Here is an 18,855-nt window from a genome sequence, read left to right as displayed (position 1 = left end):
GACACCACTTGAAAATGGCACATATATATGTATGTATATATATATATATATATATATATATATATATATAGAAAGGAATTTAAAATAAGATATAGTTGGTAAATGTAGGCTGTTTGTCATTTGCTGGACCTTCTCAACCCACTACTTCTGATTGTCAGTCCACTCCATCATTTTTCTTGTATAATGAATATGCAATTCAAAACACATGTTAAACGTGTCTAATTTTGAAGTTGGTTTTCTTTATTTTATAATATTAAGCAATTTAAAAAATCTGCCCTTTTCTTCTTTTCTTTTTTTTTTTTTCTTTTCTTCTGGAACATAATTAAGATGTGATTCGAATCTCAATGTGTTGATTTGGTACCCAGTACTTTTAAGGACTAACCTGCTATCTCTCATTCTGAATTAGAACATTTGCTTTTTATTATAAAATAAATTATTAATTATTTAAAAATAATTTTACAATAAAATAAAATTAAATCTATTTAAAATTATTATTTTTCTTAATAAAATTTATAGTCTAATTAAAAATTAATTATAAATTATAATAGGTTAATAATTAAAAAATATCATAATTTAGGATAATTTTTAAAAATTGATTAAAAATATGTACAAAATTGAGTTAAAAATATTTATAATATAATGTAAATAAATAATAATATTATTTTATGTGTCCTAAATTTCGGAATGATGCAGTAACTCTTATACACTATGTATGGGCCGCAGCCACGGGGAAGGTTCACTTTCTATCGAGCTGAGTTTAAACCCTTATTGGGCTTGATATTAACTTTTTCATACTAACTGTTTTATCAATGACTATTCCTGATAACAGATTTGGGTGCTCAAGACTTATATCTCTTGGCGTCGGACTTGGTTAATTTGTGTTGGGCTCTTCCAATTCTCTGACACATGGGTATTAGACGTTTAGACTACCATATAAAAGTTAGGCAGGCAAAATCTCACATCTTAGGCTCCAAATTAGCAGAGAGTCTCACACCCATTAAGCTATCTAATAGTAATTTGCTAGCAGCTTCCGTCAGGAATGGCCACCCGGCGGTGGTAGGTAGACACATCTTTTCTGCTGTTCTCTCTGCCTGTCCGAGATGAATAGAAGTCCCATTTTTAAATTAATTTATTCCGCAGAAGCAGCAGCAAATGCTTGCCGCAATATCATTAGTAAAGCCGAATCCAATGAAGGTGCTTCAATATTTAAGTTAACTTTACCAACTATACTAACTAGCACCAAATATTTGCTTGATAAGGAAAAACTGTTGCTAACTTCGGTTGCAATATATTCATATTTGGAACTAGATTCATGTCTTGTCCAAAATAATATCTATCAATATGTTAGCACTAACAACAACGTGCAATCTGCAAAGTTCATTGACAGGTAAGGTGACAACCATCCCCAAGAATCCTAATCATTTCTGTTACTAGCGCTAGTAACAACAATGATGAATGAGGCAAGAAAAAAAAAAATCAACCAATGAAGTAATGAACAGGAAGTTAGCAGCAAGATCCATGAATTTGAAGCTGCTAGCAAGAAATATGCTAAGGTGTCTCCTGCAGTTCTGGCGTCTATAGCATGTGTGATCATGGGCTCATCTGTCCGAAGGCCTGTGGCAGCACATGATAAATTTTCCGATGATATTCTTTGTAGGAACAGGGCCCCTGGTCAATAAACACCAAAAGAACATTTAAGAAAGTGAAAGGATAAAAGTTAAGTGCAAAATATGCATCTCAACTGGTTAACAGGACCTGTACATTATCATATTATTGGATGGCATCTTTCACTTGGAAGATGCTCATCCAAACATTGTAAGAATTTACGAGCAAAAACATGCAGAATCTTTATTAGAATAATTTTCAAACAGAAAGTGGAGAGAGACAAGGCATTATTGATCAGTAGTGGACAAGAAACTCCTAGTAGAGACACTGCACTGTAAATTTGAGCATCATAGAGATTTTAGTTTACCCCATAAACGGAATCTTAAGAAAATAGAAGGCTAAAGAAATAATTTTAAGGAAAATGGTAAATCTACAGAAAGCAAGTAGAAGTTGAGAATCCTACCAAACATGGGAATCATAGCTGTTATTGCGGTTGTCACCCAACACATAAACATGACCCTTAGGCACATACTGCAAAAGATTAAGGTAATATTAATATGAGGAAATGATCAAATATAATTCCAAGACAAGCTAACTCATATAATTAACAGGACAACCAAGTTTATGGTTTTGACATCCATGGATTATGATTAATCCAATCCAAATGGTAAGGAATCATGGAGCTTTCAAAGGTCAACAGCATATTCTTTGCCAAGTTCTAAGCTCACAATCACAGTGTTGTTTGAGAACATCTTTTGGCCGTATGCGTAAATACTAAAAAGGAATGCAGCAATATTGAAATATAAAGAGGGAGCACGCACAGTTATTTCTGATGTGTATGTTGGCCGCTGTGCAATGAAGTCTTCATTCTGAGCTTTTCCATTTACGTACAAAGATCCATGCTGAACCTGCAGATTGTTGAAAGAGAACATCAAAAGACCTGACATTGATACAGTTCTTTGTTCTTGGTCTTAAAAGGTTAACTAATATGCACAAGATCTTCTTCACCTTTTCAAACTGAGTCTGCAACGAAGTGATCATAAACAAGGCAGCTATGGAGCTAACTGAAGAATGTAATAGCCCTTTAAATAAGGCATTACTTATAGAAGAGATTGGAGAGCAACCAAAAAAAGTCTAAATGGCAATAATTACGAGAGTTCAATGTAACCAAATTAAAATTAGTGGCTCAGATCGCATTCTCGAGAAGATATTTATTATATAATGGGACATATTTATTTTGGGGGAGTAAATTAAAGAAATAGTTTCTACCTGGACCAAATCTCCAGCTTTTGCTACAATTCTCTTAATGAAAACATCTTCCTCTTTGATTCCAGGCTGCCACAGATAGAAGGAGTTAGAATACATATTGGTGGAAAGAAAAGCCTTAGATGCTCAAATTAGGCCGATTCTACACTAAATAAACAGACCTGTTTTGGAGCTCGGAATATGACAATATCATTTGTTGCAGGAGCTCTAAAATAGTATGAAGCCTAAGAAATTAAGAAATAATCTTCAGTTAGTTAAATCAAAGTTAAGGGCAGTTGGAAACAGTGAATATGAAATGTTTTTCACTATGTAAGTGCAGATAAGATTTAACAGTCAGAATAATCAGAAGAAATACTCTGAGAATACTAGATTGACAGGATCTAGTCATTAACAAATACCTCAAACTATCACCAGGAAATTTAACAGAGATTAATCATAAATAGGGATCTCAAAATAAGTCACTGCTCACCATTAAATAAAATGATCTTAACCAAAAGAAACATTTGTAAACAAGGTAAGGGATAACAAGAATGAAACCAAATGGTAGCCGTAGCTTTAAACAGCGGCGCACAGGGAAAAACCACCACACTGGGCCTGTTGACACAAGAGAATCCCTACTAAAACTTGTGCATATTTGAAGAAGACTTCTCTGGCTCATAATTTTGCTAATATTTCACACAAGAACTCAATATATCCAAGCACATATCCAAATTTCCAGCAAGTAAATGGACATATGCTCATTTAATTTTAATGTATCACGCACAAATTCAAAACTGCAAGATTGTATCTATTCTTGTCACTCGCTTTCAAATCTCCAGATATTAAGAAAACTTGATTCTTATCAATCGAAATTAACAAATGATCAGAATCTGGAAAAATCATGAGATATAAATGACAAAATAAGGGAGCAAACACAAACATACACAAAAAAAAACAGAAAAATTGTTTCAGTACATCTTCAATCCACTGGATCCTATTTCCAAATTCCCAACACCAGAAAACAATCAAAGATTAACAAGAAATAAACGAAGAATTTACAAGCGTTTTTTTCTTCAATATCTTTATTCTGATAGGCAATAGGGTGATAGACCAACTGACCCAATTAATTTTCTGGGTTTAATCGTTCAAGTAAATAAACTGCAGAAACTGAAAGCACCAACACTAAAACATATTCACGACGATTCTAATTTTTGAAGCTATAATCTCAATAACCATCAGAACCCACGAAAAGAATTGCAAATCAAAGCAACCATAAAACAAACAAAAAAAATACATATGCAAACCGCATCAAAGCAGGCTAAAATGTGCAATGAAATAACTAATTTTTACCTTTTCAACAATAACTCGGTCACCAATGCGCAGAGTTGGGTACATAGAAGCAGAAGGAATGAAACGAATCTCTAAACACATAGACCACAAAAGAAACATAACAAAAAGCCTCAAGAACCCATCAAGACCAGGCCATTTAAGAAACCCTAAGCTTTGGCATGGCATCCATCTTAAAGAAATGAATGTTAAAAGGAACTGATACAATGCTGATGGTTTCAAGAAACTCATTTCAATTGCGTCCATCCAAGTCCAACAACTGAAACATAAACTACAAGGCAATAAGGTTCAAGTTCTGATTTAGAAAGAGAGAGAGGATTAGAGAAGTAAATGATAACGTTGACTTGGTCACGTTCTTACTGAATAAGTTTCCACAGAGAGAGAAAGATAAAGAGAGAAGGAGAAAGTATATTTGGGTTTCAGTTTAAGGAAGCCGCCACGGTGTTTTTAACAACCACTGCTCCCTCACCTGACACTGACAGTTAAAAAGAGTATTTGTGGAATTGTGCTAGCAAACCTATACAGCTCTTTCTTTCTTTCTTTCTTTCTTTTTTTAATTTTGAAACAGAGAAATGTTGGAATTTAAAGAAATGTCTGATTTTCGTTACTGATATTAATGAAAATTAAATGTTTTTGAAGCCTTTAATTCTAGACTTTTTAAAGCAAATGCCAAGAGTATTCCTCTTGGGAAAGAGAGCTTTCAAGACCTCTTGTATGCAAGAGTATTCCTCTTGGGAAAGAGAGCTTTCAAGACCTCTTGTATGCATGAAATAATTTTCGATCTTACGAGGAGCGTAAGAGTGATGACTTTTCCTATCATATAATTTATAATCGGTTATCCCTCTTTACTTAGTGTATTATCTTTCTTGATATAAGAAAAAATATATTTTCTTTGTATCGAGAGGGAGAGATTTGAATTTGAAACCTAAATAACTTCCCATACTTGCGAAATGACCAAGCCTGAAGCCTTTGAAAACCCTAAAATATACAGGATTCTTGGTTTTATGAAACACCGATATTCAAATAAAATGAAAATATTTTAATCCAAGTCAATTTATTAAACAATTTAGCTAAAGAAATGCATGCATTTGTTTTATATTTGATGTCTAATAGTCTTTGAATAAATAGTTTAGCTGTAAATGATTGAATTCGAAATGTTTTCCAATCCGAATTTTCATTGAAATTCAAAACTATTCCCCAAAACTCACTCTTAAAAAAGTCTTATTTTTCTATCATGCCATGAAGCTTCATAGTTCACACTATGTATGTATACTCAATTTCCTTTTATCTACCTTGGCTTATTTTTTAAAAGAAAACAATAAATTATAGTAGTCTATTATTCTTTTAATTTTCTTTTATCAATTTGTCTTAGCAACAACTACAAATTTATTAATCACTATTGCTAAAGCACGATATAATATGTTGAATTTGCTTATTAGGGTATCATCGAGTCAAATTGACATACAAGCTACTCTCAAAATCAATCCAAAAAAGAATACTTTAAATAGATTTTATATTAATTGAGTTGAATTATTAAATTTTTAATAATTAAATCGAGAATGATTAAACTTTTAAAAAATTTAAAGTTGAGATTCGATTAAATTTTTAAATTAAAATTTTTAAATTAAAATTTTAAACTTTAAATTTTCATATTAAATTAAGCTCGATCTCCACTAGACTTAATTAGCTGAATTACACTTGTTGCTAGTGTAATTAATTAGCCACTCCTTTAACAATTGGGAAAGAGAGATAACTTTCCTCCACATTTGAAGTCATTCCACATGATCAAAACACAATGTCCTCTGTCCCCGCATCTAATGAAATTAATATATGCGGTTCTTACCTGAAACTCATGCTAATCTATGGGATAAACAAATGGAACTCCCTTTCTCATAGTCGGCCATGGCCATGCTCATTTGGGGACTATTGATGTCCGAGAACCGCATATCAATATTTAGATTATTCAATTTCCCTTTTCAAAATTAGTTCTGACAAACATAAAAAGAAAAACAAGAAATTCTTCAATTTAGTGAAATTATATCCTCAGTTTTTGGAGCAACTTGGAGACCCAAAAAAACAGCTCTCACTCACTCTGCAGGAATCAAAGCCCAAGTCCCAGACTATTTATTAGTAACAAACAAAGCCACAAAGCATAGACTGATCATTAAGGAAAAATATCAGACCCCCAATAATAATATTAATATATGTCAAAACGCATTCATCACTCTCTATTGAAGGCCCCATTCCATGAAAAAGGCCTTGTTACAAGTCCTGTGGCGATGACACGTCTGCATCATATCCATATCATGGGACCCACCTAATCTTCACACCACGTCATCTCTTACAACACCCAACCCCACCTTTCCTTTTGTTTTGTTTTCTTTTCCTCCACTGAAAAAGACCCCACCTTCCTCGCCGTTTAAAATTTGCCCCTAAACACTTGCTCGCTGCTCACTTAACAGGGCAGACAGAGCAGCCATGGAACCTATAATTACTTTCTTTTTTCTTTTCTTACTGGTAGATATATCGAGTGCATCGGCAGACCATGGCTCATCATCATCAGGTCGCACCAGCATCATCTTCGCTACACTGGGAAGCAGATCGAGTAACGCTTTTGATATCTTCGCTCTCCCTACTACTACCCCACCTGACTCATCAAACGAAATCCAAATAACCGACGGTAAATCCTTAAATTTCAATGGTCACTTTCCTTCACCCACCTCTCTCGTCTCTCTTTTTCCCAACCAAACTCTAATTCATTCCTCTGCCCACCAAAACTCCGCCTCTATCACCGTCATCTACGTCACTGAACGGGGCGGATCATCAACTATCTACCTGGACGTACTTTCCTATGATACTGCGCGTAGCGCCAGATCAAGGTCAGCTCTTGAAACTCCTCCCCGCGTTCAAATCCCATTGCTGAAGGGCAATAATGTTGGAGTTTCGTTTAAGGATAAGCCAACTATTAATGGAAATTATTTAGTTTATCTGTCAACTCATGAAGACGCAGGTAAGCCACGAGCCAGTTGGGCTGCTGTGTACTCAACCGAGTTGAACACCGGGTTGACTCGTCGTCTCACTCCGTATGGAGTCGCCGATTTTAGTCCTGCGGTGTCTCCTTCAGGGGTTTATACTGCTGTGGCATCTTATGGAGAAGCGGGATGGAAAGGTGAAGTTGAATTATTGAGTACTGATATCTATATCTTCTTGACCCGTAACGGAACTCGCCGAGTTAAAATTATTGAAAACGGAGGTTGGCCGAGTTGGGTTGACGATTCAACACTCTATTTTCACAGAAGTAGCGAAAAAGACGGTTGGATAAGTGTTTACAGAGCGACGCTACCGAGTCATACTTCCCTATCAACTGACTCAGTGATTATTGAACGAGTCACACCGCCCGGTGTCCACGCATTCACTCCAGCTACTTCTCCAGGTAATAAAAAATTCATAGCAGTAGCTACAAGAAGACCCAATTCAGATTATAGGCATATAGAGCTATTTGACCTTGCTAAGAACGAGTTTGTTGAGTTAACTCGTTTGGTATCGCCCCAAACTCATCATTATAACCCGTTTATCTCACCTGACGCTGCCCGAGTTGGCTACCATAGATGTAGAGGTGCTTCCAATGATAAAAAGAGCAGTACCCAATTCATGTTAGAGAATATAAAGAGTCCAGTAGCTGAGATTTCGCTATTTAGAATTGATGGGTCGTTTCCTTCTTGGTCACCTGGTGGTGATCGTATTGCTTTCGTTGAATTTCCGGGTGTTTATGTTGTAAACCGGGACGGTACGGACCGGCGCCAGGTTTATCCCGGGAATGCATTTGGGACAACTTGGGACCCGGTTCGTCCTGGGGTTGTGTACTCCAGTGCTGGTCCTGAATTTGCTAGTGAGAGTACTGAGGTTGATATAATCTCAATTAATGTTGATCAAGTGGGCAGCTTTAAAAAGTTGACTACTAATGGTAAAAATAATGCATTTCCTGCTGTTTCACCCGATGGGAAATGGATTGTTTTCCGATCGGGTCGCTCCGGTTATAAGAACTTGTATATAATGGATGCGGTTGAAGGGGAGAAAGGCGGACTCTATAGGTTGACGGAGGGTCCATGGGGCGATACAATGTGCAGTTGGTCAATAGATGGTGAATGGATAGCGTTTGCTTCAGATCGGGAGAATCCGGGTTCTGCCAGCTTTGAATTGTTTCTGATCCACCCGAATGGAACAGGGCTGAAAAGATTGGTTAAAAGCGGGTTGGGTGGAAGAACAAACCACCCGTATTTTAGCCCTGATGGGAAGAGTATAGTATTTACTACAGATTATGGTGGAATATCAGCAGAGCCAATCTCAAACCCACATCACTTTCAACCTTATGGAGAGATCTACACTGTTAAATTGGACGGTTCTGATTTAAAAAGGTTGACACACAATTCATTTGAGGATGGGACCCCTGCATGGGGTCCTGCATATATTGAGCCAGTAGATTTGGAGTGGCCAAAATATGGACCGCAGTGTTCATTTGATGACTGCCATTGGCTCAGTGAAATACCTAAGCATAGTGTTGGGTTTAAACTGTTGGAGTCGAGAAATCCTCAATGTCGTGCATAAGTTAGTTTTATTTTGTGTGGCGTAACACCTGTTGTAATTATATGCTCTCTCTCTCTCTCTCTCTTTATGTAAAGATTAATAAACTGAAAAGTAATATGATCAATGAAATGTTAATTCTGAGATTGTGTTCGATGCTTTTGTTACAAGTATTGGTTGATTTAATTTTGCAGCCATGATATTCATCTTGAATATCTACTCAATGATTTTGGAAATATTTGCACCAATTTCTTGATGGACAGAGTCAATATATATTATGAATTGAATGTAGCAAAATAAGTAAATTGTATTTACTGAGGCACCTTGTTTGATTGATGGGTTTTTCTTAAAGTACTTGAAATATTTGTCACTAGTAGATATATACATCTGGGGTAATTGCAGGTAAAGAAGTTTAACAATTTCGAATTATATATTTATCTTTTTAAGGATTCTACTACTCTTCACATCACCTTTATAAAATAAAATGAAATACTGTTTTATGAAATTAACCTTCACATTTTAACAACTCATAGTAAGTGAAAAAGTATGAAATTAAATTTTTTATATTTAATTTCAAGATTGATATTGTAAGATAATGGGCTTGATTCCACCTCCAGTTATAATTCTATAAATATTACGTACCATGAAAAAGTATGTATAGTCACGAGCAGCAGAGATTGCTGGTGCCTCTCTCCCCATAGGATACTTGGAATGTAAACTTTTACCTTCGGTAATGGTGCTTGCGGTGTGAAAAGGATCAAAGCTTTGTTTATTCTTTTCACATTAGTGCACATCAGACGGAAGGTAGTTACTATATGATCAATCAATCCCCTTACTCTATGTTTGCACAAATAAATAATAAGGACCAAAAACCATCAGAGTTTTTTTTTATTAAAAAAAAAGTTAAGAAAATGGTGGAAAAATAAATAAGAAAATATTAATTAATATTATTTTCTATATCTTTTTAAATGAGGAAAAATATAAAATTAGAGCTGAAATTTAACTCGGTTTCAAAGTAAATATATAAGATTATAAAATTATTTTTCCTTTCATCCTTTTCAAATAAAAAAAATATTTTTAATTTTTATTTTATATAAATATGACGGAGGACAAATAAAAAAATGCATATTTATTTTCTTTTCTACTTTGGAAGTTTTTCAAACTAATACCGGAAGAAACATGTTGTTTTTTGCATTAGGACTTCAACGAAAGCAACGAATCACTTCAGCAACTCTTTTTTCTTTCTTTTATTTCCTTTGGGACTCTTAATAATTTGTCGAAGGCTGTCTTTCTAATGGCAATCAGTCTTCTTGTAAAGGATATGAATAAGAACTGTGAATTATGTACGAGTTATATTTATATTATTTGAATTAGTTTAGTCTAGCCATTAAAAAAAAAAGGTAAAATATTGATCCTCGTTAATTTTTTTTCTTTTCCATTTTAACTAATATGAAGCATGTTAAGTTGTAATTTCTATATAATGGAGTAAAATCTAATTGAAGTGTTAAAACTGGGATTAAGAAAATGATAATATATGTATAATCGTTGAATGCGAACATAGTTCTCTGCTGCAATCAAATCAAATCAATGGCAACCAGCTTGAATCATAAAAGAAACTCAAGTCAAAACTACCTAAAAGAATGTTGATCGTTAATGATATCCATCCATCTATACACTGAAACACGATAAAGCATGAAAAACCATATGAAACTTTGAAAAAAGAAATGGTTCTCGTTGGTTTTAGTTTTTACCATTAGATATTGTATCTCATAGTTTTTCTGATAGTTTTCTACTTAGGAAGAAAATCATATTTGGATATGTATTGGTGCTACTAAGATGGATCATCATAATATCATATCCAATATTTTCGAAAGAAACCTCTTTGATTCTTATGGAGAAAAATTGACACCAATGTGTACTACTGATTCACCAGCCAATCACGAAGGGACCAAGACAAGTAGAAGAAGAAGAAGAAGGAGGAGAAGAAGAAGAGTTTGGCCCGTCATCTCTTACCGAAAATGCACCATCTCTGGCCCGACCTTTTCTCTCTTATAAATACTCGATTTATTATCCCAGCCACTAACACTCATTGCAACAGTACAAGCCATGATGAGACCTGTGGTCACTTTTCTTTTCTTTTTTTATCTTAATAGCTAGTATATCCGCTGCTTCGGCAGACCTTGAATTGACACCAGGGAGCAACAACATCATCTTTGGTGCACTTGGCAGCATAAATATCTACGCTTTTGATATCTATAATCTCCCTGCTACTAGTGCTCGCCCATTCACCTCGTCAGACGAGCTCCAAATCACTGATGGTAAATCATTCAATTTCAATGGTCACTTTATTATGGAAATCGGGTTAGTTTCCACCGACAAATAAGCTATTAAATAAACAATAAGAAAAGAAACACCAGAACTTTAACGAGGTTCAGTAAAAATTTTGCTTATTTCCTCGGGCACTACCAAAATAATATTTCTTAATTCAATAGAATTACAAAGAAATATTAATAAGAAGATAAATAAAAGAAATACAATTTAGCCCACAGAAATATAAGGCGCATTATTTTTCCTTGACACTTAGAAAAGGAGAGAAGGCCCACTAATTATAGCCTTGGGACTACTTCTTCCTTTTCTTAGCTTTTCAATATGGGATAAAGGAGCAAAAAATAACACCTTGACGACTTCCTAAGCCCAATCAAACATTCTCTGTTTTCTCTCATCACAAATTTAGCAATGCCTCCAAATGCGCTTGAAGCGTCCATCTTCAAATTTTTAAAACATTTATCAAGTTCAAACAATGTTGGAACTTGACACCAGTTACTACTTTCGTAGTCATATCTGCATGATTTTCAGCAGTTGGGATCTTCTGAAAAAGTATCTCACCTTCTTCAAGAATTTCTCTCACGTAATGATAACGAACATCGATATGCTTTGTCCTTGAATGATAGACTTGGTTTTAGCTAAACAGATAGCACCCTGACTATCACAATGCACTTTGACATGCTTCTGATTAATTTCCAAGTCTTTCACCAACCCTGAAGCCAAATTGCCTCCTTTACAGCTTCTGTAACTGCCACATACTCTGCCTCTGTTGTAGACAAAGCAACCGTTGACTGCAAAGTAGACTTCCAATTAACTGGTGCTTTTGCAAGTGTAAACACATAACCAGTAGTTGACCGACGTTTATCCAAATCACCTTCGTAGTCAGAATCACAATATCCAACCATACTCAGATCAAACTTCTCATCATACTCAAACATTAATCCAACATCCACAGCTTGCCAATGTCCTTTTCCAGGATCATGCATATATCTACTCACAACTCCGACTACTTGTGAAATGTTAAGCCTTGTGCACACCATAACATACATCAAGCTACCAATTGCATTTGCAGCGAACATCATTCTTGTTAGAAAATCCATCCTTATTTGTAAATACCCATTTGCAACCAATTGCCTTTTTTTCTTAGACAGACTAGCTAGCTTCCAAGTCTATTTTTTCTCAAGGGATTGAATTTCTTTCTTCATAGCCATTTGCCACTTATATGCCTCAAAGCTCTGTACAGCTTCAATATAAGTGGCTGGAACATTAACATTTGAAGATACAAAGGTTACAAAATCTTCAAAATGAGCAAGTTTTCTAGTGTTTCTCTTTGGCTTACTCAATGCAATTAACTCATGTTGCCGTGGAGGTTCTTATGTTGGAACCTTTACTTCATCACATGATTCATCTTCTAACTCCCCTTCTTCCATAGGAGTAGATTTATCAGACTGATCTACTGTTGGTTCAATACATCTACTACCATCAAACTGCACCTGTTTGGGAGAATGCTCCACCTGCTGTGAAGCTCCATTTGTCTCCTGCTCTTCTACCTTTTTCACCATAGTAGATTCTTCAAAGGTAAAATCTCTGCTGAAGATTATCTTTTTTGAATCTGGACACCATAGGTGATATCTTTTTACACTTGATGATATCCCCATGAAAATTGCTTTTCTTGCTCTCGCATCTAACTTTGATTCTTTAACATCATAATATGCAGTGGAACCAAAAACATGTAAGGAATTATAATATGTAGCAGGTTTTTCATATCATACCTCTAAAAGTGTTTTATCGTTGATAGCAGTTGATGGCAAATGATTAATGAGATGACACACGTATGTTACACCCTCAGCCCAGAACTGTCTGCCCAACCCAGCATTGGACAACATACACCGAACTTTCTATAGTAGAGTCTGATTCATCCTTTCTGCCACTCCATTCTGTTGTGATGTATTTCTGATAGTGAAGTGTCTCACAATACCTTCATCTTGATAGACTTTCATAAAAGGATCACTTGTATACTCTCCTCCATTATCTGTTCAGAGACGTTTGATCTTTCTGCCCGTCTGAGTTTCTACCATCTTTTTCCAAACTCCTAACACTTCATCCTTTGTCTTCATAGTGTACACCCACACTCTCCGGGAAAAATCATCAACAAAGAAAACATAATAATGTTTGCCTCCCATTAAAGCTGTCTTGGAGGGTCCCCATACATATGAGTGAACATAATCCAGAATATCCTTAGTATCATGGATTGCAGTACCAAACTTCACTCTTGTTTGTTTCCCCTTGACACAATGTTCACAAAAATTCAATTTGTAAACTTTCACTCCCTGCAATAATCCTTAAATTGCCAGAAGTTTCAAGGATTTTTTGCCTGCATGTCCCAAGCACATATGCCACAAACTGGTTGCTTCTAGTTCCTGATTATAAATAGAAACTGCTGCTGCTGTACCAATAATTGGATTACCAAGATAGTAATACAAGTTATTGCTTTGCTGAATACCTTTCATCACAACAAGTGCCCCAGAAATAACCTTCAAAGTTTCATTTTTAATGACAATAGTGAAGCCCTTTCTTGCCAGAACTCTCAAGAAATAAGGTTTCTTGTCAAACTCGGCACATATCTGACATCAGTCAGAATTCTAATTGATCCATCATGATTCTTCAACCGAACTAATCAAATTCCAGCAGTTTTGCAAGTGTTGTCATTTGCTGTGTAGACAACTCCACCCTCTATTTCTTTGAAATCAGAAAACCACTCTCGATTGGAACACATATGGTGGCTACAGCCTGAATCAAGAATCCAAGCTCCTAAATTGCTAGTTGATGGCATCATTACTAATGAAAGATCAGAATCATATTCAGCTACATTTGTATCTGCAACAGCTTTCCCTTTGGCTTTTTCTTTCAGCTTCGGACAGTCTTTCTTCCAATGTCCCTTTTCTCGGCAAAAGGCACATTGGTCTTTGCCAACTCTGGACTTTGATATTCCCTTCTTCCCTTTACTTCTTTTATCCGAATGGCCTCTCACTACCAAAGCTTTCGCTGCACCACTAGAGCTACCCTTTTTATCTTTTCTTCGTAATTCATAACTGTATAAAATAGCACAAACCTCACTGAGAGACATCTCAGCCTTCCCATGGAGTAAAGTAGTCTCAAGGAATTCAAATTTTTCTGGAAGAGATCCCAACAACATCAAGGCCAAATCTTCATCTTCAAATATCACATCTAAATTCATCAAGTCAGCAACAAGCTGATTGAAGTTTGCTATGTGATCATTCATTGTGGTACCCGGAACATATGCGAATCTAAATAATCTTTTCTTTATATGAAGTTTATTTTGACTGCTCTTTTTCAGAAAATTTTCCTCTAGTGCTTTCCATAATTTACTAGCAGAAGTTTCTTTACAGAATGCATATTTCTGCTCTCTGGACAAGCACGATCGAATTGTACCACATGTCAATTGATTAATTATTTCCAATCCTTCTCCTCCACACAGTCTGGTTTCTCATCTTCAATGGCAACATCTAGACCTTATTAGAATAAGGCATCTAGAACTTCATCTTGCCACATACCGAAATGACTGGTACCATCAAATATCTCCACCACAATTCTGGAATTCGCCACTGCATTTCTCACTGAAATTGACAAATTGGTGCTACTATTATGATTGTTGTAGAGGTACTTTCCCCGTCAGCCATTTCTGCTTCGATCTATATTTAATAGCTTTCAAATACAATGCAAAATGACCCAGATTCTTTTCCGATATAGAAGAATAATTTAAACTGTAATCACTCAGCAATCTGGCTCTGATACTAATTGTTGTGAAAATCGGGTTAGTTTCTACCAATAAATAAACTATTAAATAAACAATAAGAAAAGAAACACCAAAACTTTAATAAAGTTCGGCAAAAATTATACTTACTTCCTCGAGCATTACCAAAATAATATTTATTAATTCAATAGAATTACAAAAAGATACTAATGAGAACAATTTAATCCATAGAAATATAAAGTTGATTATTTTTGTTTGACACTTGAAAAATGAGAGAATGTACAATATTTATAGTGTGAGACTACTTTCTTTTTTGAGTTTTTTAATAGGGGATAAAGTAGCAAAAAATATCACACTTTCCTTCTCTATCATCATCCCCTTCTCCTCTCTCTTTTACAAAGTCAAACTCTAATTCGCTCCTTCTCCCGCCAAAATTCCTCCTCTATCACCGTCGTCTACGCCACCGAACGCGATGGATCACCCAATATTTACTTCGACCAACTTAATTATGATGCCCCGCGAAGCACCAGATCGAGGTATGCCCTTCAAACCCCTCCACGTGTTCAATTCCCATTGTTGAGGGGCGACATTGTTGGAGCTTCTTTTAAGGATAAGCCGAGTGTAGTTGGAGATTATTTAATTTATGTTTCAACTCACGAAGACCCACAGAAGCCAAGAGCCAGTTGGGCTGCTGTGTACTCAACCGGGTTGAAGTCTGGGTTTACTCGTCGTCTCACTCCGTATGGAGTCGCCGATTTTAGCCCTGCGGTTTCTCCGTCAGGGGTTTATACAGCTGTTGCATCTTATGGAGCAAGAGGATGGAATGGCGAAGTTGAAGTATTGAGTACCGATATTTATGCGTTCTTAACTCTCGATGGGACTCAACGAGTTAAAGTGGTTGAAAACGGAGGTTGGCCGACTTGGGTGAACGATTCCACACTCTACTTCCATAGAAGAAGCGAAGAAGACGGTTGGATAAGTGTCTATAGAGCGATTTTACCGAGTCGTGGTCCTACTTCAATTGACTCAGTAATTGTTGATCGAGTCACACCGCCGGGTATTCACGCGTTCACTCCAGCAAGTTCTCCAGGTAATAACAAATTCATAGCAGTGGCTACGAGAAGACCCTATTCAGATTATAGACATGTAGAGCTATTTGACCTTGTCAAGAACGGGTTTACCGAATTTACTCGGTTGATAGCTCCAAATACCAATCATTTTAACCCGTTTATATCACCTGACTCAGCCCGTGTTGGGTATCATAGATGCAGTGGGTCTTCCAATGGTAAAAGGAGCAGTTCCCGGTTCATGTTAGAAAACTTAAAGAGCCCAGTACCTGGAATCTCGCTCTTTAGAATCGATGGGCGGTTTCCTTCTTGGTCACGTGGTGGTGATAGTATAGCTTTAACTAAATTTTCGGGTATTTATGTTGTGAACCCGGACGGTTTGCACCGGCGTATGGTTTATCCCGGTTTGGCATTTCCAACAATTTGGGATCCGGATCGACCTGGTGTGGTATATTCTAGCACTGGTCCTGCTTTTGCTAGTGCGACGACCCAGGTTGACATAATCTGAATTGATGTCGATCAAGGTAGTTTCAAAAAGTTGACTACTAATGGTGATAATAATGCATTTCCTGACCGGATGGGAGATGGACTGTGTTTAGGTCGGGTATTTCGGGTTGTAAGAACTTTGTATATAATGGATGCGGTTGAAGGGGAGAAAGGCGGACTCTACAGGGTAATAGAAGGTCTATGGGACGATACCATGTGTGATTGGTCACCGGACGGCGAATGGATTGTATTTTGTTCGGACCGAGAAGAGCCGGGGACGGGGAGCTTTGACTTGTATTTTATCCACCCGAATGGGACTGGGTTGAGAAAGTTGCTTCAAAGTGGATCGGGTGGAAGAGTAAACCACCTGTATATTAGTCCGAATGGGAAGAGTATAGTGTTTACTACAGATTATACTGCAATATCAGCGGAACCAATCTCAAACCAACAAATGTTTCAACCTTATGGAGAGATCTACATTATTAACTTGGATGGGTCTGGTTTGAAAAGGTTGACACATAACTCATTTGAAGATGGGACTCCTGCATGGGGTCCTAGGTATATGAAACCTGCAGATTTACTGTGGCCAAATTATGGACTCGGATCACAGTGTTCGTTCAGGGACCGGGGCTGGACCTGGCTTAATATGACTTCGAACCTTGGTGCTGGGGTTGAACCATTGGTGTCAAGCAAGCCTCAGTGCGGTGCGTAAGTTAGGTTCATTATGTGTAATATGAATATACGGTGCGTATTGTAATTATTTGCTTTCTCCAGAGATTATGAGAAATAACGTTACTATTGAAATGTTTAGTCTATAAATAAGTATTCTGTACTTCTGTCTGTCTAATTACTGGAGGTGATGATAAGCTATGGAATTGGTCCTTAAACTCATAGTTCTCTGTCAAAATAACAGTTTAATTCTAAATGGTACTTAATTATATTATCATTAATATTTTTATGGAATGTGGGTGCCCACATGCACACTCCTATATTTTCATACTCTAAATGAAACTAGCAAGTCAGAGGTAATGCAAATATATACATCAACAATTAAATAATGCAATTTCAGATCAAAGATATCTACAATTTATCAGTTGATAATTATGACAGATTAGCTGAATAATGCAAGAAATAGAAACCCATTAACCATATTTCACCTACCTCTCAAACTTAAAAACAAGAAAATGCCAAGTAAAAGAACATTAAACACAAATCTATTACTATTGATCTTGAGCTCTCCAACCGAGTAGGATGCCCATCAACTGGCATGGGAAATCTGCAGAGAGGACACGAGTGACTCTTCTCTAGCCATTGAGCAATACAATCTCCATGAAAGACATGCTTATAGGGCATGCAATTAACCTCCTTTCCACCCATTTCAAGCTCTTCAAGACATATAGCACAGCGTAACTGATCAACAGAATCCCCGTTATCTTCAACCTTCACCCTCTCTAATGCATCAACCGAAGCTTTACTTGCTGGCACAATGTAATTACAAGTATACTCATCATCGCTCATTACCCCAAATCCAGCCCCAATCATAAGCAAATTCTGGTTACTATTACTCGAGATATTAGAGCCCTCCTGACTGAGAAAGGGTTTCACAAAACGCACAATTCGGCGGATGGTTTTGCGCTGGCAGCTTTCAGAGACTCGGTCACCTGAGGGAAGATAAGAGGAGTTGTGAAACAGTTTTTGGTGGAAAGTTTTGACAAGAAAGGTTAAGGGTTTAGGTTGGTTAAGGTCAAGAAGAACAAAACAGATTCTCATGTTGATATAAAGGTTTTGGTCGTTTTGGATCATACCATGGTCTTCTGGTAATGAATCACCTGCGTCCTCCTGCCATATATGGAGTTTGTACTTGCAACGAGATTCCATTGTATGTAAGTAATAGCTTATTTATGCAGAATGCAAGAGCTTTATTCATCGGAAATCTATGTGTTCGTATATGTATATATAGAGGGAGAAGAGACAGAGTCGTATACATTTTTTTTTCCTATTCCAATACGATTTTCCTATTTCAATTTGGATATTTTGTTTTATTTTAATTTTTCACATTTGACGTTGGAATTTTTGAAAGAGATTCTAACCATTAGATTTTGATTTCGACTTCTTGCTCTAAAAGGCATATGTGCATGGTCCATTTATTTCAACTATGTTCTATCTATATCTAATTGAAATATATATATATAGACAAACACGGTTATTTTCAGCCTTAAAAGATTCAGACAAGTTGCGAACTAATCACTCAGCTTACCTCCTCTTGGGCCTCATAGTGAGGTTAAGATTAAAATAGCATCTCCTCAAACTTTGAAGGGCCTATATTGAAGCCGAACATTTATTTTCACAAAAGAAATCACATAATGAAAAGACAAATGTTCTTTTTCTTTTCTTTTCTTTTCTTGTTTTTCTGCAATTATCACC

General features: G+C 36.3%; 3 protein-coding genes and 1 pseudogene across 3 annotated transcripts; 2 read left to right on the top strand and 2 right to left on the bottom strand.

The window, feature by feature from the left end:
* Positions 1-1,266: 1,266 nt before the first annotated feature.
* On the bottom strand, positions 1,267-4,716 carry LOC8270995 (chloroplast processing peptidase). The gene is made up of 6 exons (XM_002520279.4): positions 4,201-4,716; positions 3,033-3,095; positions 2,875-2,940; positions 2,427-2,513; positions 2,069-2,136; positions 1,267-1,668 (listed from the first exon to the last, which is right to left on the bottom strand). Exons 1-6 carry the CDS (start codon positions 4,441-4,443, stop codon positions 1,599-1,601), a joined length of 597 nt encoding a protein of 198 aa, XP_002520325.2. The 5' UTR covers positions 4,444-4,716; the 3' UTR covers positions 1,267-1,598.
* A 1,852-nt stretch (positions 4,717-6,568) lies between these two features.
* On the top strand, positions 6,569-8,932 carry LOC8270996. Its single transcript, XM_002520280.4, has one exon. It carries the CDS (start codon positions 6,676-6,678, stop codon positions 8,800-8,802), a length of 2,127 nt encoding a protein of 708 aa, XP_002520326.2. The 5' UTR covers positions 6,569-6,675; the 3' UTR covers positions 8,803-8,932.
* Positions 8,933-14,769: 5,837 nt separating this feature from the next.
* LOC8270997 lies at positions 14,770-17,263 on the top strand (annotated as a pseudogene).
* Positions 17,264-17,551: 288 nt separating this feature from the next.
* On the bottom strand, positions 17,552-18,655 carry LOC112535028 (probable E3 ubiquitin-protein ligase RHC2A). Its single transcript, XM_025157543.2, has one exon. It carries the CDS (start codon positions 18,307-18,309, stop codon positions 17,602-17,604), a length of 708 nt encoding a protein of 235 aa, XP_025013311.2. The 5' UTR covers positions 18,310-18,655; the 3' UTR covers positions 17,552-17,601.
* Between the last annotated feature and the right edge of the window lie 200 nt (positions 18,656-18,855).

This window comes from Ricinus communis, chromosome 2 (assembly GCF_019578655.1).
Source record: "Ricinus communis isolate WT05 ecotype wild-type chromosome 2, ASM1957865v1, whole genome shotgun sequence".
NCBI lineage: Eukaryota > Viridiplantae > Streptophyta > Magnoliopsida > Malpighiales > Euphorbiaceae > Ricinus > Ricinus communis.
The sequence above is the reverse complement of the archived record's forward strand: the minus strand, read 5'-3'. Positions and strand labels throughout refer to the sequence as shown.